This window comes from Rhineura floridana, chromosome 11, assembly GCF_030035675.1.
Source record: "Rhineura floridana isolate rRhiFlo1 chromosome 11, rRhiFlo1.hap2, whole genome shotgun sequence".
Taxonomy (NCBI): Eukaryota; Metazoa; Chordata; class Lepidosauria; order Squamata; family Rhineuridae; genus Rhineura; species Rhineura floridana.
In genome coordinates, this window is record NC_084490.1 from 21,932,795 (window position 1) to 21,955,801 (window position 23,007).

At 45.8% G+C, this 23,007-nt stretch overlaps 1 protein-coding gene and 1 long non-coding RNA gene across 4 annotated transcripts in view; one reads left to right on the forward strand and one right to left on the reverse strand.

The window, feature by feature from the left end:
• The window catches only part of ALDH16A1 (aldehyde dehydrogenase 16 family member A1), a 65,033-nt gene that overhangs the window by 25,624 nt on the left and 16,402 nt on the right, over window positions 1-23,007 (forward strand). For all 3 annotated transcript variants that reach the window (XM_061589595.1, XM_061589597.1, XM_061589596.1), the window contains 6 exons: window positions 624-760; window positions 8,294-8,399; window positions 8,551-8,720; window positions 11,649-11,816; window positions 21,897-22,101; window positions 22,695-22,880. In XM_061589595.1, coding sequence (XP_061445579.1) covers window positions 624-760; window positions 8,294-8,399; window positions 8,551-8,720; window positions 11,649-11,816; window positions 21,897-22,101; window positions 22,695-22,880 — 972 coding nt within the window. The remainder of the gene's footprint in view (window positions 1-623; window positions 761-8,293; window positions 8,400-8,550; window positions 8,721-11,648; window positions 11,817-21,896; window positions 22,102-22,694; window positions 22,881-23,007) is intronic.
• LOC133366468 (uncharacterized) lies at window positions 7,206-13,759 on the reverse strand. Its single transcript, XR_009758407.1, has 2 exons — window positions 13,389-13,759; window positions 7,206-9,006 (listed from the first exon to the last, which is right to left on the reverse strand). It is a non-coding gene; the product is annotated as an uncharacterized LOC133366468 (long non-coding RNA).

The following is a 23,007-nucleotide window of genomic DNA, read 5'->3' on the forward strand; positions in this document are numbered from 1 at the left end:
GCCCTGGGACCGGCTGGTCACAACAAACTGAACAAGCATTGAAGTTCATCAAGACTTTTTTTTTTTTACCAGACTGGTTATTAAGTGCAAAAAAAAAAAAGTGCATGAGTGCATGGAGGAAAAATTGTCTCTGTGTGGGACTGACCAAGCTCCAATCAGGTGCAAAAGGGTATTGGGCTGTAGTAAAGGCTACTGGGACAGAGAAACAATGGATTGATTAATGGCCAATGTGCTGCTTCATTAATGGTGCCCAAAATATTGTCACCTGAGGTGGCCGCTTTACTCTTCCTAATGATAGAACCAGCTCTGCTGGGAAATTACAAGACCCCCGTAGAGCTACGGGATAAAGTCCTACCTTGCAGCCACTGAATTACCTGGCCAATTTATTTTTGAGCTTTCAGCACACACTGCCCTTAGCCTTCCAGTGCCCACCCTCCCCCAAACCAGGAGGACTAGAAGCTTGCATAGGTCCTTCCTTTTTAAATGAAGGAACCTTTTCCGGACTACTGGGTTTTATTCTTGCTAGATTCCAGGGTTGGACTATTCTTCTTGTAGGGTCTGGAACCCCCTTTTCTTCCTTTCTAGCCCGTTATTCAAACTGAGCTTTGTGTACTCTGTTCCAGATCTTTGGACCTATTCTGGTATCGTTGACTTTCCGGACAGCCAAGGAGGCCGTGGCTTTGGGGAACAGCACCCCCTATGGGCTGGTTGCTAGTGTGTGGACAGAGACCTTGCCCCTGGCTCTGGAAGTTGCCCACAGGTAGTTCTGTCATTTCAGTATGCTTACTTCTTTATCCTCTGGTGTCTTGCCTGCTGCTGGTTTTCCTGTTTATTTAGCATTTATTTATGTAATTTACATAGCTGCCTGTTAAATATATATTCCCTGTATAGCTTACAAACAAGGTAATATTAACAATAAAGTATATAATTTAAAATCAACCATAAAAGATAGCAAAAACAACCACCTCCACCACCCCTTTCATTACAACAAAGACAACAGAAACAGTTTATAGCCTGGTCTAAAGCACATGATGCCACAAGAGCCCAAGTTTAATTTAAAACGGGTGGTGAACTTCCCTCCAAATGTTACTGGACTACAACTCCCATCATCCCTGATTTACTGGCCATGCTGCCTGTGGCTGATGGGAGTTCAGCGGAGGCTAGTCCATTAGGGCAACTATGGCACTGCCCCACCAACCTCATTCTGCCCTCAGCCAGCCCCCACCTGCTTTCCTACTTAACAACCAGTCCAAGGGGTGGCATTGCCTGTGAACTTCCTCCTCTATAGCCTCAGTATTTCCCCTTGTAGAACTCGGCAGGGAGGAGGATGGAGACAGCTAGAAGTTGTTGGCTCTGCCTCTCATTTGCTCTGGCTCCACCTTTTGTTGGTCTTGCCTTCCGTCCTACCAGTCCCAATGGGCACCAGCCACCACTGTGGGAAGTGTAGTCCCCACAAGACCTGGAAGGTCCCAGGTTCCCCGCCCCAAGTTTGAAACACAATTTCAAACGCTTCTGTGGAAAACTCTGGTGTGAGACCATAGAGAAGGTGCCAGGTGAACTTCTTTTGGGAAGGCTCTTCCATAGCTGGGATGCCTCACCTTGGTAGCCACCCACTTCACCTTACCTGGCATGGGCACCTGGAACGGGGCCTCCAAAGAGAATCTTAAGGGTTGCATAGATGTATGTGGGAGGAGGTGACATTTCAGGTAACCTGGTCCTAAGCTGTTTAGGACTTCATTGGTGAAAACCAGAACTTTAACTTGGGCGAGAACAACTGTCGCAGCACTGGCATTTATACGGTCAAAACGCCAAGTGCCACTTAATAGCTGTGCGGCCCTATTTTGAACCACTTGCAGCTTCCAGATCATTTTAAAAGAAACCTCCCTCCTCCAAACTTAAAACGCATTGCAGAAATCAAAGTGGGAGGCTACCAGAGAATGGGTAACTGTGGCTAAGCTGCCTTAATCCAGGTACGGTCACGACATATTAGCTGAAGCTGATAAAAGGTGCTTTGAGCCACAGAAACAAGTCAAACCCAGAGCAGCATCCACATGGTTTCCAGGAGGCACCCATCCAACCACTGACCAAATTCAGACCTGCTTAACGTCAGCAAGGGGGTAGCCTCATGTGCCATCAGGCCCTACCCTGGGTTCTAATCAGAGCTTGGAAAAGTTACTTTTTTGAACTACAACTCCCATCAGCCCCAGGCAGCATGGCCACTGGATTGGGCTGGTGGGAGTTGTAGTTCAAAAAAGTAACTTTTCCAAGCTCTGGTTCTAATGACGATGTTAGATCCAAAGGCACCCCCAAACTGCAAACCTGATCCTTTAGGAGGAATGCAATCCCTTCCGGAACAGGTTGAATACAGTCACCTAGATGGACAGAACCTCTGTCTTCCCTAGATTGAGAAATCCAATATAGGTTTTCCTCCTAATAATGGATGGAGAGAAGGCCTTTTGAGGCTGATCTTGTTGAGCGGCATCCCTGATGATGTTGGGGGCTCTCCTTCAGATAGACTGGGCCTCTCTTGTTTCCTACTAGCCTGGTCGTGGTGGAGACTGATGGAGGTATTCTCTTGGCAAAGCCAATGAGGCCCTTCAGCCCCATCTCCCTCCCCTCGTGCTTTCACGTCACATGATGCGAAGGTGAGGGCCACGTGAACACTATCCCAGAATCCTCTGCACCTCCATGGCCGTCCCTTTGATGCAGAAAGGGTTCCTCGACAGATGGTCCAAAGGCGGCTTCTTATCTCTCATAAGGTCTTTTCCAGCAGGCTCAGCTTTGATGGCAAAGCCTCTATAAAATAAACTTCATAATTATAGGGCTGGAAATAAAGACTTTGGGCTCCTGGCGTGTTGGCTATGAGCCAGTTTGGAGTCTCTTGGTGCCTGGAATTCCCCCAGCTAAGCAGGTGTTGCTGTGGGTGAGGCCCTACAATGCATTAGGTGCTGTGTGGAATTTGGAAGCCATGCTGAAGCTCAACAGGCCAGCAAGCCAAAGGCCAGCTCAGGTTTTTTTGGGGGGGAGAGGGGGAGTTGCTGCTTGCAGCTGTGTGAAGTGCCCCACATATTCTCATGCAGAGAGAGCTCTTGGAACGTTCTCTTTAAGAATGAAATTGTCTCATCCAATTTCATCGGATGTATGCAATTGGACTCCAGTTCCCATCAGCCCCAGCCAGCATGGCCAATGGTCAAGGATGATGGGAGTTGTTGTCCAGCATCATCTGGAGGGCCACAAGGTTCCCCCCTCCCGGTCTAGTCAGTTTCAGGACTCCCTTGAGCTGCCCAAGAACAGTGGAAGGAACAAAGAAAGTTATTCCACTTTAAACAATTGTAGCTTCCCCCAAAGAATCCTGGGAGGTGTAGTTTGTGAAGGGTGCTGAGAGTTGCTAGGATGGGCCCCACTCCCCTCACGGAGCTACAATCCCCAGAAAAGGGGCTGACTGTTAAATCACTCTGGCCACTGGAGCTCTGTCACAGCAATAGGAGTTTCCAATCTACTCTCAGCACCAGGGCTGTGGAGTCGGTACACCAAACCTTCGACTCCAACTCGTCTATTTTTCTACTGTCCAACTCCGACTCCTTCATAAATGGCAAATGTATATTAACTAGTAATAACAAATTTACTGTAGTAAAATGGTAGCACAAGGCATTTCATCACCACCACATGAATCATCAGGCTAGATTGATAGAACATAAAATATATTTATTTGATTAAAATTTTGGAACAAGAAAACTTTCCTAAATTTCTATGAAAGTTTTTATTTTGAAGTCGGAGTCGGTAGATTTCTACCGACTCCGACTCCACCCAAAATTGCTTCCGACTCCACGACTCCGACTGCACAGCCCTGCTCAGCACCCTTCACAAACTACACTGCCCAGGATTCTTTGGGGAAAGCGTGGATTTTTCATCATCCCAATCACCTGTAATTACTTAAGTGATCCTGAAAAAAATAGCCAGTATTGTAACATTACTCTTGGAGAGTTAAACATTAGAAGCTAAAATGATAGAACTGAGGTTATCATACTTTGAACACATCATGAGAAGACATGATTCATTAGAAAAGACAATAATGCTGGGAAAACCAGAAGGGAGTAGAAAAAGAGGAAGGCCAAACGAGATGGATTGATTCCTTAGGGGAAGCCACAGACCTGAACTTGCAGGATCTGAACGGGGTGGTTCACGACAGATGCTATTGGGGGTCGCTGATTCATAGGGTCGCCATAAGTCGTGATCAACTTGAAGGCATATAACAACAACAAACACTACAGTTAGTTAGCTGGCTGGCCGGCCAGCCACCTAAGCTGTAACTCACGCTTAATTTGTGCTTTTCCCAATATGTGCAGCTCAGCATGAGGCCTTTTTAGGGTTTCTGGACAGAAACCCAGTAACCAGTAAAAAAAAAATGCATTCCACAATTAGTTTCCAAATGCTTGGTTCATCCTTTATATAGCAGCCAGTTAAAAGGTTTTCCCTTGATAGTCCAACAGGAAGGAAAATCTAAATACCAGGAACAAGACTAGAATGAAAGACTCTTAAGGAAGTGTCAAATGCACCCTATAGAATTTATTTTCTCTCTACCCTTCCCTAAACTTGTAATATGGATAAGTTTGGTTTTCAGGTAGAATCTAAAACTAGTGCAGCATCAAAGCCAACCTCAGGAGCTCACTGTCTTTACTAAAGTAGTTCAGTTCATGAAGAATCAGATTTTAGAGACAGGTGAAGGGGACTGTAGCTATAGGCAAAGTCTCTTTTGAGCTTGGTATTCCTAGGGATCTCTCAAAACATGGTGAGACAATTCAACAGATTAAACTTCATTCATGTAAGTTAACACACTCTCTGCATGGAGGAGGAATGAGGGGGAAAGTCACTACCTTTCCCTTCCCATGGTCTTGATCTCACATCATCTCCACCAGTGTGTGTGTGGTGACTGGCTGGTGCTGTGCACCTCTCCCCACACACCCATTCCCCACTGAGAAATGTGGCTGCCCCACCTAACAAGGAAGGCTAGCTACAGGGCTATGTCCAGTTGCCTCAAACGCCTCTTGAATCTCTCAGTCATTGGTTCCCATTGTCATACCACTCTAAGTTTGCCACTATTGGTTGGATCGTTGTTGTTACGTGCCTTCTTGCTTGACAATTTCTAAGCATTTGAAGGATCGTAAGCATTTGCATAGCACTCTGAGAGAGTAAAAAGCACATCAAACCCCATTATATTGGTAAGGCTTACAACGGTCCTGTAAGGCAGCCTCCCCCAAAGTGGCACCCTCCAGATGTTTCAAGATGACAATTCCTATTATGAGCTTTGGCCTTCCTGTCAGAAGGTGACAGGAGTTACAGCCCAGCAACATCTGGAAGGCAGCAGGTTGGGAGAGGCTGCCAGAAGGGATGTTAATAGTATATTGTCCCCGTATCAGTTGTGAGGCTAAGAGAGAGTATGTGGCTGTTTAATCACTTCATTGCAAAGGCAAGATTCGGACTGCTTGCAGACGTAGGCTCTTAGCCACTCTTCTACTACTTGCAAAGCAGGATGCTGCCTGCCTCACATTGGAGCGGCACTCTGTAGACGCCCAGAGGACTGGTCTTGAATGTCATTACATATCTTTTTGAAATAATATCTGCACTATGGCAATAGTAATGAATCGCTTGGCAGTGCTGTATAAACCCTGCACAAGGCTGCAATCCTGCACATAATAGCAAGTAAGCCCCACTGAATCCAGTAGGTCTTTCTTCTGGGTATAGATGCACAGGATTGCACAGTAATATGTCCCCCCCAAGCACCCCTGGCCTTCACAGCAGCTCCTTAATTGGCTGAGCTCCTTGGGAGGTGCCGTTTTGTTTTTTGTTTCTGGAAGATGCCAGGTCTCTCATTAAGTCCTGGAAAATTGTCATTGTCTAGGTCTGGGGAAATTCGGGACAAGGTTTCCATGGCTCAGGGGAAGAAGGACCAGGCCAGGATGCAGCTTGGTTGGCGATCACTCGTGGCCGAGTAAGATTGTCTTCCAAGATAATTTCCGCCAGAGAAAATTAGAGGCTTTAAACCATTCATCCAATCAGCTCTCCAGGTGGCTGGAGCATTGCGTTGTGCCTCTTAATCGCCCTTTAAGCCACTCAGCAAATGTCGTTTCTAGTCGTAGTTGCATGCAAATGCCATAAAGCACCAAGGTGTCGAGCTCGGCTACAAAATAGGTAGCTTCCATGGAGACTGAGCCCAAATAAAGAGCCACACTTTGGATAATTACTTTTTTTTTAGTGGGGTCGCTGAAACCATATCATTGTCTTTGGAAAACTCAAAACTTGAAAATAATTTAAAAAATCAAAATAAAAAATGTTGAGGATATATCCCCTTTTTAACAATTGTGGGTAATAAGCCACTGATTTTCCTTCCTCCTTGAGTTTGTCTCATGCCAATTTTAAACAGTGATCTAAGCTAATGGCTGTCACCTTATCTTACAAGATTGGGATAGATTAATTCTACGCTATATGAACTGACGGATGGTTTTTAGCTTAATTTGATTGTTGTTGATATATATATGCACTGTTTTATTTTGTTGTATGTCGCCTAGAGTGTCCCTAACCCGGACAGATAGGCGCCTGAAAAATAAAATTTATTATTATTATTATTACTATTATTATTATTATTATTATTATTATTATTATTATTATTATTATTAACGGCAGCATGAATTTCACAAGATAACGTGTTCTGTGAAATGTCTGTCCTGAATGACTGCCAATCAGATTAATTTCTACTACTACTGTTATGCTCCAGATATATTAAAAGTGAAGATATTCCTTGCCCGCAGCCTCCCAATCTATGTATTGTTTATGTATTGTTGTTATGTGCCTTCAAGTCGATTTTGACTTCTTCTCCTTCTTCTCCTTCTTCTCCTTCTCCTCCTTCTCCTTCTCCTCCTTCTTCTCCTTCTTCTCCTTCTTCTCCTTCTCCTCCTTCTTCTCCTTCTCCTCCTTCTCCTCCTCCTCCTCCTCCTCCTCCTCCTCCTCCTCCTCCTCCTCCTCCTCCTCCTCCTTCTCCTTCTCCTTCTCCTTCTCCTCCTCCTCCTCCTCCTCCTTCTCCTCCTCCTCCTTCTCCTCCTCCTCCTCCTCCTCCTCCTCCTCCTCCTCATCTTTATTTTTACCCCGCCCTTTTTCCAGAGCTGGAACTCAGGGCGGCTTACAAATAAAAAACGAATACATATAATAAAAACATACAAAAACCTGCATTTAAAATTGAATTAAACTATATACGACATTAAAACATTTAAACATACACTTAAAATGGTTAAAACAGTGTAAAGATAGTGCAATTAAGGCAGTAAAACAATACCGCACACCTCTTAAACGCTATCCTTAAACATCTTCTATTCCAAAGGCCTGTCGGAATAAAAAGGTCTTTACCTGCTGACGAAAGGACAGTAGGGAGGGGGCCATTCTTGCCTTAGGGCGACCCTGTGAATCAGTGACCTCCAGGAGCGTCTGTTGTGAACCACCCTGTTCGGATCTTGTGGGTTCGGGTCTGTGGCTTCCTTTATGGAACTGCATTTTGGATACTCTGTTCATATGGTTTTCATGGTAAAGAGGTATTCAGAAGTGGTTTACCATTGCCTTCCTCTGAGTTTGGATGCATCTTAGTCTGGTATGCTTCTGAAAACCAGTTGCCGGAAGCCTCAGGAGGGGAGAGTGTTCTTGCGCTCGGGTCCTGCTTGCGGGCTTCCCCCAGGCACCTGGTTGGCCACTGTGAGAACAGGATGCTGGACTAGATGGGCCACTGGCCTGATCCAGCAGGCTCTTCTTATGTTCTTATGTTCTTAATATTTCACTGCTGCTGGCTACCAGCTGCATAGATATTGAACAGGGCTGAATAAGCTGTGACCCTCCAGATGTCGTTGGACTCCCATCAGCCCAAGCCACAGTGGCCAGTGGTCAGGGATGATGGGAACTGAAGCCCAACAACATCTAGAGGGCCACAGCTTCCCCACCTCTATTAGAGAAGTTTGCAAATCACCTGGGAGATGCCATGCTGGCTGGGGCTGATGGGAGTTGTAGTAAAAAAAAAAAAACAACCCTGGAGGGTACCAAACCGTGATCAAGTTATTTTGATCCCTGAAACATAAAATCCCACAAGGGCCTCTCTCTCCATCACTGGAAGCAAAAAATACATTGATGATTATCAATTGAATAGCTAACAATTTTCTGCCCTTTTATGGCACCCAAAATCAGTAGCCTGAGGTGGGGCCATCTAACCTGTGCCTAATAATAGGGCTGGCCTTGTCTGAACCTCTCCTCTGTTCAGTTTGCAGGTTGGGACTGTCTGGATCAATGGCCACAACATGTTAGACGCTGCATCGGCCTTTGGGGGTTATAAAGAAAGTGGCTATGGTCGGAATGGAGGCAAAGAGGTTAGTGAGGCTGGGCCAGGCTTAATGCTGGGGCAGAGGGGTCACTGTGATCTGATCTGATCCTGGTTTGTTGGGAGAGAGTGATACAAAACTAGCCATCTGTGGATTTGGTTTCTGAATTTATGTATTCATTTATTCATTTGTTACTCAGGGCCTCTATGAGTATGTGAGACCAAACTGGGAGATCCGCCCACGCCCCAGTACTGTGGATCTGAACTTCAAAATCTTTGCTACCTCACAGGGGATTGAGATCCCTTCTATTTCTGCAGAAAATAGAGTTCCGCGTTCCATCGTGTCTGACCAAGAAGGAAACATTCCAAGGTAAAGGCATGTTTGAATGCGCCTGATTCTTCTGTAAATCGCCCCCCCAAACATCCCCCCCCCTCGTATTATGCTTTACAGGCAGGAGTTTATTCTTCTTTTTTAAGATGGAAAATCAGTGTTGATGAAGTTATGCAGCAGTACCTCAGGATTCTTTCCCAGCATTCCTTGCAAGCCCTCTCCATCTTCTGTTTTATGCTTTCAGTTAGCGCAGCTGGTAGAACTGATGGCTTTCTAACAGGATGAGCTGAGGAGAAGGGAGGTTCCTTTTTTTCTGTGGATGAATCTGCAAACCAAACATTCAGGAATAGGGACATGTATACTTGGGCCAGGCCAGAAACGTATGGCATTTGGACTTCATAACAAAAGGTGACATTTTGGGAAGTGTAAAGTTTTGTCTGAAAAAAGCAGCGCTTCCTGAGGGGAGAAATAAATAAAAACAAAATCACCTTTTTATTATGAAAATAGGTATCTTGCCTCTTCTCTTGGCAAAAGGAGGTGCCTTTGGGACTCGTGTATGGCTACAGATCACCTCCCTTTTAAAATGGCTGCTGGGGCCATTCTGAGAGAGGTAAGCAGCAGCCATGTGCAGACACAGCCAGTATATCTCTCCTTTTGGCTGGTGCTCCCTTGCTGAGAGGGGCTGATGCACTGGGCAGATGAGGTGAGCATTTACAGTGTTCTTCAACTTTGGGTCTCCAGTTGTTGTTGGTCTACAACTCCCATGATCCCTTGACCAGTGGCTAAACTGGCTGGGGATTGTGGGAGTTGTAGTCCAAGAACATCTGGGTACCCAAGGCTGAAGAACGATAGACAATGCTGAACTAGAGGGACCAATGCTCTGCCTCGGTATAAAGCAGCTTCCCAAGTTTCTATATTCCTATCCTAACTCTTCTCTCAGTTCTGAGGGGGAAGCTACATTTTGGGATGGGAAAGTGAGGGCTCAGTTCCGTGCATCTGTTTTAAAATGTCATTTATAAAGTTCTTTGAAAAACCGATTAAGGGAGCTGAACCTGGCCTTCGCCACATACCCTCACCTTATCTGCCATATTTTTATCCCCCCATTCCTCCAAGAGGCAATATAACCTGGCAGACCACCTCAGTGGGAGAGATCAGAAGCAGGGCTCATTCCACCAGCTTAGCTGAAAGATCAGCTCCGCCAGGCATCTCCTGCCCCTGAACTGTTTCTAGGACAGCTGGTCATTATAACAACTACTCTTTAAGAATTGGTGCCTGAGTTTGCTTTTTTCCTCTTCCCTCCCTGCCCCTTTCTCCTTGTTTGTCATAGTGTTTTTTTTTAAGACTGTAAGCATAGTGGGCAGGGACAGTTTTGTATTAATTGATTAAATGTAAGCCCCCTGGGAGCCTTTTTGGCTGAAGAGTGGGGTGCAAGTAAATAAATAAATAATGTGACTCCTTGCTGCTGCCACCCTTTCTCCTCACAACAACCCTGTGAGGTAGACAAAGCTAAGAAGCAGTGACTGGCCCAAGGTCACATATTGAGCTTCATGATGGAGCAGGGATTTAAACCTGCATCTCCCCCGTCTAAGCCCCACAGTGCTCTGACTTCTAGACCAGGGGTGAAGAACTAAATGCAGCCCTCTAGGCCACTGTGTCAGGCCCTCAGTATCCTTATCAGGTCATGTCACTTCCCCAGGATACATCTCTGGCCGGCCTTGCTCTGCCCCCACCCTGTTGCCCAGCTAGAATGCATTCGTGAAGTGTGGTCGTGCCTCTTGCGTGCCTGGATGGAGACGCAAGTGTGTGAATCTAGAAACCTCCGACTTCTGTGTGGCTAAAATGAGGCCTACCCTACAGAGGAAAGAGTTACGTCCATTGCTCTGCCCCATTCTTGCCTCTGGCCCCGCCTACCATTGGCATGTGGCCCTTGGAAGGTTGCCCGGAAGGGAATGTGCCCTTGCGTTGAAAAAAGTCCCCCCCCCTCTCTAGACCATATTGATTCTCTCACACAAAGTAATGCCTTTCAGCTCTGGCAGAGAGCATTTCCCTGGCCCGCTGAGTAACCACAGCTAGCCTGCTCATCTTCCAAATATTTTGGCTCAGGAGGAAGAACTTTCTAATTGGACAGTGTGGCTTTTTGGTAGAATTGTACTTCTCTACTAACTGGTGGTGGTTGTTAAATGCTAAGTCCAGGCTGCATGTCAAACTCGTATCAAATCTGTTGTAGTTTAGTGCTGGGGCTTGAAATCTCAGCACCCTTGCAAAATTACAGGTCTCAGAGTTCTTTGCAGGGAGACTTTTTTACTCTTAAACTCTGTTTTAACAACTAGTTAATTTCTGTTGCATTAAGCTCGAGGGGCAGGGGTGTAATGATAAAGGGTTGTGGGGGGTCGTAGAGCTACTTTTTTGGGACCAGGGTCTAAGCTGGGTCCCTACATACAAGCCAATCAGCATGCAAGGGGAACATGTTAGTCACCTAGAACAGTCTTCTCACTTGCCTAACAACATGCTTCCTTGTCCTTTCATGCTGATTGGAGCCAATCAGAATGAAAGGAGGTGAGTCAGTCACTGAGAAGACTCTTCTCAGTAGCTAACACACACCTCCCCTTTCATGCTGATGGGCTCCTAGGGCAAGTGAGAAGCGAGCTTCACGGCAAAGTACCTTGGTCTCCTAAATCCTAGTCCCACACTTGGCTTCATTTCAGGAATTCTTAAAATCAAAAGGTTTCTGGCAGCATTTAGCCCCCAGAGAGAGGGAGAGATTGGGGAGGGGGCTATGCATACAGCAGTTTAATTCTGGTTCTGTAATTGCAGAAGGGAGTGAACCCTGGGGCCGTGACTGTCAGGGGGCATGGTGTGACTATTGTGAAGGGATCCTTCTGAATTTGCCACTACACTACTGGTTAGAGGTACAAAATGCAAATGCTTTATCCTTTTTTTCTCCCCCCCCCACCACCATGATGGCAGCATGGACCGCACCTACAAGCTGTACTATGGCGGTGTTCAGAAGAGGCCAGATTCCATGAGTTCCCGAGCCGTCCTTGACCATGCTGGCAAAATAATGGCTTATGTGGCAGATGGGAGCATCAAAGACATCCGTAATGCTGTGGAAGCGGCTCACAAGGCTGCTCCAGGGTGAGTCTGGGCAGGGGAGGGAAAGCAGGGCAGGTGAGAGCCACTACTTCAGTGGGAGGGGAGGACAGAGTCAGGGTAAGCAGTAGCAGCATCAGGGCAGGACTTGGGGGCAAAGGGACGGGGCCCCACTCAGCAGAAAGGGGCCGAAAACGCACCAGGGCTTGCTCACCACATTTTGAAGAACACGTTTTACTATCGAAAGAGGACTCTCCCCATAAGTCCACTAAGTCCAAAGTCTAAAATTACTTCGTTGCTGGACAGCAGGTAAGGCTGCTCAGCTGTTTTGCTTCAGAAATAAATTGTTTCACATAACGTAAGATACAAAAAGCCCATCCTGCACTGTATATTTAAAGCACTTATGATACCATTTTAAACAGTCATGACTTCCCCCAAAGAATCCTAGGAACTGTAGTTTGTTAAGGGTGCTGAGAGTTATTAGGAGACCCATCTTCCCCTCAGAGAGCTACAGTTCCCAGTGTGGTTTAACATATCTTCTCAAGGAACTCTAGGATTTGTAACTCTGTGAAGAGAATAGGGGTCTCCTAACAACTCTCAGCAGCCTTCACAAACTGCAGTTCCCATGATTCTTTTGGGGGATGCCATGCCTGTTTAAAGTGGTATCATAACATTTTAAATGTATAGTGCAGATGGTGCCTAAGTCCTACTCAAGTAAAAAAATGTAAATGTACTGCCTTCAAGTCGATTCCGACTTATGGCGACCCTATGAATAGGGTTTTCATGAGGCTGAGAGGCAGTGACTGGTCCAAGGTCACCCAGTGAGCTTCATGACTATGTGGGGATTCGAACCGTGGTCTCCCAGGTCATAGTCCAACACCTTAACCACTACACTACACTGGCTCTCTTCCTACTCAAGTAGGCCAGTTGAAATCAATGAACCTAAGTTATTCATGTCCATTAACTTCAGTGAGCTACGATGGCTAAGGCTGATGGGAGTTTATCTGAATTTTGTTTGTTTACTACATTTCTATCCCACTTTTCCTCCAAGTTCTCCCCCTCCCCATTTTATCTCGCAACAAGCCTGTTAGGTAGGCTAGGCACAGTGAATGTCATGTCCGAGTGTGGGTTTGAACTCTGATCTCCCAGGTCCTAGTCCAACACTTCCTAACCACTACACCACATGGGGAAGGGACATAGCTCAGTGGCAGAGCACCTACATGGCATGCAGAAGGTCGCAGGTTCAATCCTCGGCATCTCCAGGTAGGGCTTGGAGAGAATCCTGCTTGAAACCCTGGAGAGCTGCTGCTGGTCAGTGTAGACAGTCCTGAGCTAGGTGGGCCAGTAATCTGACTCGGTATGAAGCAGCTTCCTAGGTTCCAGATTGGCTGTTGGGAGTCCCAACAACATGTGGAGGGGCACAGGTTGCCCAGCCCTGACGTATCTAGGATTGCAGCCTTAACAGTTGAGGCTGTTGCAATCCTGCACCCACTTGCTTGGGAGTAAGCCCCAATAAGCTCAGCGGGACTTACTTCTGGGAAGATATGTATGGGCGTTGGAGGCTGCTCCATTAGGACAAATGAGGCATTGTCCTACCTGCCTTCAGCCAATCCTCACCTGCCTGCTTTCTTCCTTACAACCAGTCCAAGGGGTTGGCTCTGCCCGTCAGCCTTCCTCCACCTTCGTCTCAAAGTTACCCTTTTAGAGCTCAGCAGGAAGGAGGAGGAGGACAAAACTAGTCCTGCCTGGAGAGTCACTGCCAGTCCAGTGTAGACAACACATTGAGCTAGATGGGCCAGCAGTCTCACTTGGTGCGAGGCAGCTTCCAAAATTCATCGTGTTACACACGATGGAAATACAGAGCTGAGCCTTTGTGGATCGGTTTTTCAACGGAGGGAGGAAATTTAAAAGGTGCAGAGCCAAGAGGTCTTTGATCCGGTGGAAAGCTCAAAAGTCCAGCAGCAGTGGAAGTAGCACTAGACCAGAATTGGTCCTGCGGTGATATAAGCCAGGGGGCAAATAGTATGTTGCAGATAAGGCACAAGGGAGACTGGGACAGGAAGGAAATGATACTGCATTGTGTTTTGTTTTGTAGTTAGTATGATATCGCATGTATTTTTATTGATTTTTGTAAGCCTCCCAGAGGAGTTTGGTCAATAGGTGATCTATTAATGAAACAAATAAATAACTTGACTGTGGGAGGAGATATGGCAGGTAAATACACTTGCTTGATTACCAGTGCTACTTAGTTCTAACCCATGCCATCGCCTTTCTTTCAGGAGGCTGGGCTGGCAGCCTTCGTTTGTTCTCTTATTTAATTTTATAATAGCACTGTCAGTGCTATATGCAAGTGTACTGATCCCTATCCTGAAGAGCTCACACTCTAGAACAGTGGTTCTCAAACTTTTTTGGTTCGCGGCGCACTGTAAAACATGTAAAACTTTTCTGGCGCACTTCGTGTACAAAATTAAAAATATATTAATATATTTTAAACTATGAATGAAAATAATGTAGTAATAATATACTTTCATAATATCCGCGGCACACCTAGCCACCTCTTGCAGTGCACCAGTGTGCCCCAGCGCACCGTTTGAGAATCACTGCTCTAGAATTTGTCACAGGGGAAGACAACAGTGGAGCGGAAGGGAAGTGGAGATAGGTGCAGTCAGGGAAGCCAGATGTCACTGGCTTGGGTTCTTTTAAAAATGAATAAATTGCATAACACCATAGCGATTGATGGGTCTATCTTCTGTTAGTCATGAAAGGCAATGGAACCTCTAGCCCAGCCTCAGATGCTGCATGCTTCTGAGAACCAGTTGCTTGGGACAAACAATGGGGGAAGGCTCTTGCTTCCCTGCCCTGCTTATGGGCTTCCCAAAGGCACCTGGTGGGCCACTGTGGTATTTGGGAACTTGATGGACCTTTGATCTAATCCAACAGGGCAATTCTCAGGTAATGTCCATGGCTTGGCATGATGTGCGAAAGCCTCAGACTCATCTGCTCCCTTCTTCTCCTTTCTCTCATCATGCACATGATGACAACCTCCCTTGCTTCTTTCCTACTTTGAGGACAACTATAGTTTGCCATTTTGTCCAATTTGCACTTGTCCCACATAGAGATTGGTCCTAGTTTCCATTCCTCGTTTGCAGGATGAAATGGCAGACCACAGTTTGCCTCATACCAGGAAAGGTGGGAGAGGGAATTGCCAAGCAAGCACGAGGGGAACGGGGGAGGAGGGAGAGTGCGCAAGGCTCATGTCAGGTTTGTTCCTGTTGCACCAAACAATGGCATAACGTTGCAGCTGAGAAATCTGACAAGTCGCTGTTCATATGAGATTTTGGTTATATCTTCCTTAAAGGACCATCGTTTTCAAGGCACTGTACTGGGGAAGAATTAGAACCTGGCAAAGGAAGAGGATTTTGATTTACATCCACTCACTTTGGAAGCTCTAATATATCCTCGCCAATGGAGAGAGTGCCTGTTGGTCTCACAACTTCCAGTTTTTAAATTTTGAGCCAAAGCTTTGTTGCCAGATGCACAGCTGTGTGGCTCTCCCCCTTTTCCTCCTTGATGGGCCTTGGTGATCACATTTTCCTCCTAAAATTGAACCTTGGCTGGGCCAGTCTTGGAAGCAGCAGAAAAGCTTGTTCTTATAGTACTGAATGATCTTGATTTTCTACTTTTAACTAGTCATAACAACACCTGCATCATTCCTCTAATGAATGAAACAGCATTTCAAGCCTTTTCTCTCTTGCTGCTGCAATGTCTGGAACTGCCTCCCAGAGTAACTGTGACGTGACACCCACCCACCCCAGTTTACTTGAAATCCGTCCTCAAATCCCACCTCTTCCATGTGAAGCTTTGGGCACAAGCTTCTGGTCCATTGGTGGGGAACCTGAGGCCCTCCAGATGTTCAACAGAGGCTGAAAAGGCCTCTGTCTGCTCCCAACCTTTGTCGAAGCAAATTGCTCACTTGAAGCTGTCCATGATCCAGCAACCTTTGGCCAGCCTTGGCCTCCTCCTTGGTGGAATCTGGCACCTTGGACAGCTCCTTGAAAGTTTGGACTAAAACCTGGAGCAGATTTACTGCTCTGCTGACATCGGAGCCACCAGCCTCCACTGCTTATAAGGCCTTTGTCATTTATTTATTTAATTAATAAATAAATAAATTTAATGTGTGGTGTCAATACCCCGCCCTTCAACCAAAGAGGTCTTGGTAACAAAAACTGACACTAAGACGGTCCTTGCCCTCAGATTCACAGTCTGAAAAAGGTGCTACACATGAGGAAAGAGGCATGGGAGGGAGAAGGGAAAAGCTAGCTCAAGCACAAGTCCTTTAAGTTACAGTTACGTATAACGCAGCTATATAGTTCTGTCTGTGCAGATCCTGGCTTTTCTAGAGTGTCCCAAGGAACAGAACATTGGGTGGGAGTATGGAGAGGTGCACACATCCTTCTTGTTGGTTGAGGGTCACTGGCGCAGAGAGCATGTTTACTTTCCCAACCCCTTGCACACCTTTAGAGGTGGTTGGCTCCCCTGTACTGGAGACACTTAAGCAGAGGGTTTTAATATTGCAAAAGGGCTTGTCCCACTTCTCTGAGTAGTCTGAAAAAGCTGTACAGGTGGCTTCTGTACAAGGTCTGTTTGCCTAGGAAGAGAGAGCTGTGGAAGATTCAGACTGGTCGGATGTATTCTGCAACATGTCATTGGCGCAATAATAGAGATGGATTTATACTGAATTTTCATTCTGCTTTATTAGTTCTGTGATGCTTCCCTAATGCTACCACATTATTGCCCTCCTTAGAGGCTATAGTGCAACAAAAGTGAAACAATCTCCCCCCGGACATTTGGGGTATGAAAATTTAAGAGATTTCAGCAGGAAGTTTCAGGATATGATCTGACTAGAAACAAAGCAGTATGACCACCCCAAAACTTTTACAGGCACAAACAGTATTGAACGTGGTATCGCATACCATTGTGAGCACAAATCATCATAAATGCACAATTTAAAATTGTTGGGGGGCATATGATGATTCTGCAATACCTTTTTGTTTTATTTATTTATTATTACATCCCACCTTTCCTCCAAGGAGCTACAGGTGGCATAAATGGTTCTCATCCCCATTACAAATATACAAATGTTGTATGTGACATTTCAAAGGCTGTAGAGAGATCTCCAGCTGTTAAAGATCAGTCACGTCATCCAATGCCAAGTTATGCAAAATGTATATGGGCTCATTCACAATTCAGAGAGTCAAGTTTGTAAAAGCAATCAAAGTCAAAACAAGAAGTTAAAATGTCTGCAGTTCCATTTAGAGCCATAACAAGCTGTTATCTTTATGACAGTTTACAAAGCAGATTCTTTTCCATCTGGCTTTTGGTCTGGTTCTGAGTCAGAAACCTCCTTGGTCAGATGGACAACTTTCTCCAGGGAATAGAGATGAACAGAGGGCGATACCCAGTTCATTCTCCTGGACATCTGGGCAGCATTTAGAACCATTTATCATACTATTCTTTTGAGCCGCCTGGCATAGTTAGGAATTGGGGCCATCTGTTTTGCAATATTCAGTAGAACAATATTCTACCTGTTAGGGAGGATGCAGGAGGTGGTGTTGAGGCACAATTATTCTGCCCTGCAAAACATCTTAGATATCCGTCTTATCCCTGAAGCTGCTTAACACCTGCATGAAGTGGTGGCAGGGAGGGTAATTTAGGAATATAGAGAGCTGCCTTACACAGAGACTACTGGTCCATCTATCTCAGTATTGTCTACACTGACTGGCAGCAGCTCTCCAGGGTTTCAGAGAGGGTTCCCCTCCTACCCCTACCTGGAGATGCCGGGCAGAGATTGAACCTGCAACCTTCTGCATGAAAAGCAGATGCTCTGCTACAGCCCTTCCCATCTGGAGAGGTTTAGAAGTGGGTGCCTGCAGCTTGCGGATCACACCTTGATTCAGTTTCTTTTTTCCTCTAAACTCCTTTGAGGCAGCAAAGTCCCTGACCGCGTGCCTGGAGGTGGTGATGGGTTGGATGTAGACTGGCAAGGTCAGACTCTTTGTCCAGCAAGACCAAGTATATTGTGTACTCGGACAGGAGCTCTCTCCAGGTCAGGGATGAGCTGAAGGTGGATTGGCTTCTTCCGGCTAGATCTTTGGGTGATTGGCAGAGAGTTGGCAAAAGTGCCTGACTCCCAATCGTTTTAACAGTTGCAATAACAAAACTATTAACTCTCCCCTCCTTTTAAATTAGGCTGCTGAAGTGAAGAAAGATAATCAGGAATGGACTCTTCTGTGAAGGGATTGCCGGCACAGTTCTGTTAGGCTCAGAATGTGCTCAGGAGCATTCCTGTCCTTTAATTCTGTAACTTGGGTCGCTTCCAGATGACCGGTTTTAATGAGCGTTCTTTCTTTGCGGAGAAGTTTGATTACTGTAGTATCAAAGTGAAGTGTTATTCCACACTTTCCAGTGCATTTTCCCATCACTTTCCTTATCGTAAAAAGTCTGGTCTTTGGGGGAAAAGGGGTGGTTTCGCAAGAACTCTGAATCAGCTTTAATTGTGCAGCCTGGATTTGCCAGGAAGTGATTGAATCCCACCTGCAAAATAGTAACAGGTCTGGAAGTGCCCTTTATGTCTTTTGCACTTGACACTGGTGGGTAGATCCTTCAGGGTTCTGGTAAAAACAAAAGTCAGTCTGACAAGTCCGAAACCTGCTGATCCCTGCTTCTTAAGTCTTGGGTTGAGGTCTTCCCTGTTACCTGCTCCCTGGTCCTTTTCTAACTGGAGATACTGAAGTTGGGACCTTCTGCATGCAGAGCATGTGCCCTGCCCCTAAGCTATGGTCTCTTCCTCAGTATTCAGTCCACCTAAGTTGAAGATGTTCTTGGAGGGCTATTGAGTCAATCCAGTATTAGATGTTCAGCTTGCTCCAAATGGGGATCAGGTTCCGTCTGAAGGAGCAGGTCCACAGTTTTGAGGGTACCCCTGAGTCCAGTTTTACAACACAATGGGCCGGGGGTTGTTTCTCAGGGAAACCTCCCTCTTCCCCCCAATACATTTTACACCAAAAATACATGGGCATTCAATCTTTTCTTTTAAATCTTATCTAACCAAGTTGTCCTAAAGTGCCCAGCCTTATTAATAGCCAAATGAAGTGAGAGTGTATTGGTTTATTCTCTGCCCTTTTAAAAAAAAATAAAAATCTCAAGATATTAAAAGTTGTTTTCATTTTTTGGGGGGGGAGGGTGTCATCTAGACATCCATGGCCATAGTGGTTATAGCAGTTTAAGAATACAGCAACAAAATCAGTTAAAACGAATTATGTTCGAGAGAAAAGAAGCAACTGTAGGCAGGGTTAGGGAACGGCCCGGGGTGTGGTATGGGTTGGGGGCAGATTCGCTGTTCCTAGGAAAAACGTCAAAAATCCCACTAGGCGTGTTGAAAATAGGTCTTTGGATCAAACATCATTGTCCATTTTTTAAAGAAAAAAATGGCTACTTCTCACTTTTTAAAGCTTCAGAGGGATTTGTAAGACTTGATTGTTGACTGATGGAAAGAGATCTTATTTATTTTATTCTGTTTATATCCTGCCCTTCTCCCAAAGGAACCCAGGGCAGCAAACATATCAATAATCTTTTCTCTTTTTTTAGCATTCCAAAAAAATATCTCAACCAGAGATCTCAGGAACAATGTCTTTCCTCCTGAATCTCAATGATAAGGCAGTTGCATCTCACCAGGAGGGCATTCTACAAACAGGGAACCACCACTGAAAAGGCCCTGTCATGAGTCAATGCCAACTTGGTAGCCCCTAGTAGCAGCACCACCAACAACAAGGCCTCACTTGCCAATCGAAGGGTCTGCCATGGTTGATATTGGGGAAGACCCTCTTTTAGATACTTGGGTTCCAAGCCATTTAGGATTTTATATGCTAGTACTAACACCTTGAATTGGGTCCAGTAGCTCACTGACAGCCAGTGCACTGCCTTCAGGACCAGTGACCCATGGTCCTATTGAGCTGCCCCACTTATCAGATTGCATTTGAACCAAAAGGAAAAATGTGTAACTTCCAGATGGCATTAAAACTGCCAGATTTATTCATCTTTCATGCTTTGTCATCAACTGGACTGTTCTCCTCTATACTTTCCATATTAATTTTGTACCAGTTATTTACAGATCTACAGTACATTCCATATCTTAATTTGCTCATTTTTCTGCCTTCCTTGTTTCTGTTTGCCTGGACGATTTCTCACACTTTAGGTTTCTTACTTTCCTCCCTCTTTTTTATTTCTTTAGCAGTCCACCTCTTTGCCACTGCTCAGCTGTTTAAATCTCCTCTCTTCTCCCCCCCCCCTGTGTATGTCTGCAAGTGTGGGCTGGCTTCGCCCACTCCCAGCTCTGGCCATGCCACTTTGGATATGCCTACTTTTGCTTTTGCCCTGTCCTCCACTGCCATGTGGCCCATGGAAGGTTGACCACAAGGGAATATGGCCCGAGCCATAAAAGGGTTCCTCACCCCTGTTTTAACTCTGGGTAGTTGTTCCTATTTCACCTTCAGGAGTCCCAATGTGATTTTTCACTCTTTTTTGGCTTTTTGTTGTTGCCAATGCACACTGGGTTGGAGTCAACAAAGTCCTATGTAGAGTAGACCCATTAAAATGAATTTGTGCTTTGTTTGCTGCCCTGGGCTCCTGCTGGGAGGAAGGGTGGGATACAAATTAAATAAATAAATAAAATGAATGAAACTAAGTTAGTCGTGTCTATTGACTTCAGTGGGCCTACTCAAAGTAGGACTAGCATTGAATACCACCCACAATTTCTATATTGTGGGTTATATCCAACATTAGTCATACTGGGGACAGATCCACACCATACACTTACAGCACATCCAACGCACATTTAAATCACATGACTTCCCTTAAAGAATCCTGGCCATTGACCATGATGGCTAAATGAAACCTCCAGGTTCAGAGGCAGCATACTACTGAAATGCCAATTAAGAAGGGGGGGGAGCAACAGTGAGAGGGAAGCTCCTGCCTTCATGCTCTGCTTGTGGGCTTCCTGAAGAGCATCTGACTAACCATTATGGAAACATTACAGTGCTGGACTTGATGCACCCTGGCTCTGAGCTAGCAGAACTCTCATTTCTTTTCTAAAGCTCATCAGAATACATGCCAGTGTGCATTACTTTGCATTAGTAAATTGTGTGTGTGTGTCCCATTCAACCCAGTTTGGAGAGACTGTTAGGTTCATCAATGGACAGATATTGCTGTATTACAGGGATGGGGAACCTGTGGCCCTCCAGTTGCTGATGGACTGCAATTCACATCATTCCTGGCCATTGGCTATGTGGCTGAGGCTGATGGAACTTGGGAGTCCAAGAACACAGGTTCCCTCTCCCTGCCCTATGAAAATAACCCAACAAACGGAATTCTTGCCAGTGGTGGCTGGTGGCTCCATATCAGTGGGGCAGTGGAATCCCCACCAGGTTTTAGTCCGAACTTTCAAGGAAAGTGGAATCTGCTCTGAGTTTTAGTCCAAAGTTTCAAGGAACACTTGAAAATTGTTGATAGTCTTGGCGGACCACTTAATGATTTTTCTGCCTGTTGTAGCAATTGTAATGTGCTGGGCTACATGCCGTATGATTTTTAGCTGTATTTTTGTTGCTTCTTTTATTTCTTACACTGTATTTTAATGTACTACAATTTGCATTCCATAGAATTCAAACTCTAATACCATAAAATGCAATATAAGAAATAAAATAAGTTATTAAAATATCATTAAAATCAATACGACTATGCAATGTGGACATGTCATGGACCACCTGGATGAAGCTCTTGGAATGATGGTGGTCCATGGCCCACACTTTGGGAACCCCTGCTCTAAGTTCCGAGACTTGCATCTCCATCTCAGACATTTCTTTTGGCCGCTGTGGGAAAACAGGACGCTGGACTAGATGGAGCTTCAGTCCAATCCAGCAGTGCATTTCTGGTATTCTCCAGAAGGTGAATGAGGGCTTCTCGGGTTCTCAGTAATGCACATCACTAGTGAAGATGTTAGCACCAGAATCCAAGCTTCTTACATTGTCTGCCTGCCCTTTCTCTGATCTAACATTGGGTTGGTCTTATCAGCTGGGCGAAGCAGACAGCTCACGCCCGGGCACAGATCTTGTACTACCTGGCTGAGAACCTGGAACTCCGTCGAGCTGAGGTTGCATCACGGCTGGAGGCACTGACCGGGATAGAGGAAGAGGTGGCTCTGCGGGAGGTGGACCTCAGTGTGCAGCGACTCTTTTACTGGGCAGCGTACTCTGATAAATATGGTGGAGCCGTACAGGTATGAACCAGCAGGGTGATACACGTGAGTATATGTGGTAGGATGCTGTCCACTCCTATAACATTTTGGGGTTGGCTGCAAGACTGGAAAGTTTTGGGGAGCGACTGCATGTGCTTTGTATGCAGAAGGTCTCAGGTTCAGTCCGTGGCATCTTCACTTAAAAAGATCAAGTAGCAGGTGACAGGAAAGACCTTTGCCTGAGACCCTGGAGAGCTTCTGCCTGTCAGAGCAGACAATGCTAGACCAGATGAACAAACAGCTTCCTGTATCCCTATGAACTATGCAGGCCAGACAATGGGTTAGTTGTGGCTCTTTCCCCTTCTAGATTCTACTTTCAGGAATCTAACCAACTAGATGGGACATTTTGTCACATCTTCATTTGGACCCTGCATTTTAGTCTCTATCTTTTAATTTGCACTTGAATATTGGCGCTCTGGCAAATTGGTGAAGGCAGAGCTTGGAAAGTAGATTGGGTTTGGGGGGGTTCATGTGGTGTTTGCTTTGGGGGGGATTTATCCCCTTTCACTGTCTATATATTACCCCAGACTTGGCTCACTCAGGGCCTCCTGCTTGTCTCTCTTTATGGGATCTAGGAAACCACTTTGTATGGTGCCTCCCTCCTCTTCCGAGAGCCTCTTGGTGTTGTAGGAATTGCCTGCCCCAACGATCAGCCACTCCTTGGTTTTGTCAGCTTGTTGGCTCCTGCTGTTATCCGTGGCAACTGCGTGGTGATGGTCCCCAGCGAGCGGTACCCATTACTTGCCCTGGATTTCTATCAGGTACAATCCTTCTTTCTTTCTAGCCTATTTTGTAGATCAGGGGTGAGAAACCCTCCAGGCTGCCCCCCTGTCACCAGCCTTGCTTTGTACCTTCCTTGAGTGTTTCTGCCTGACTGGAATGTGTCTC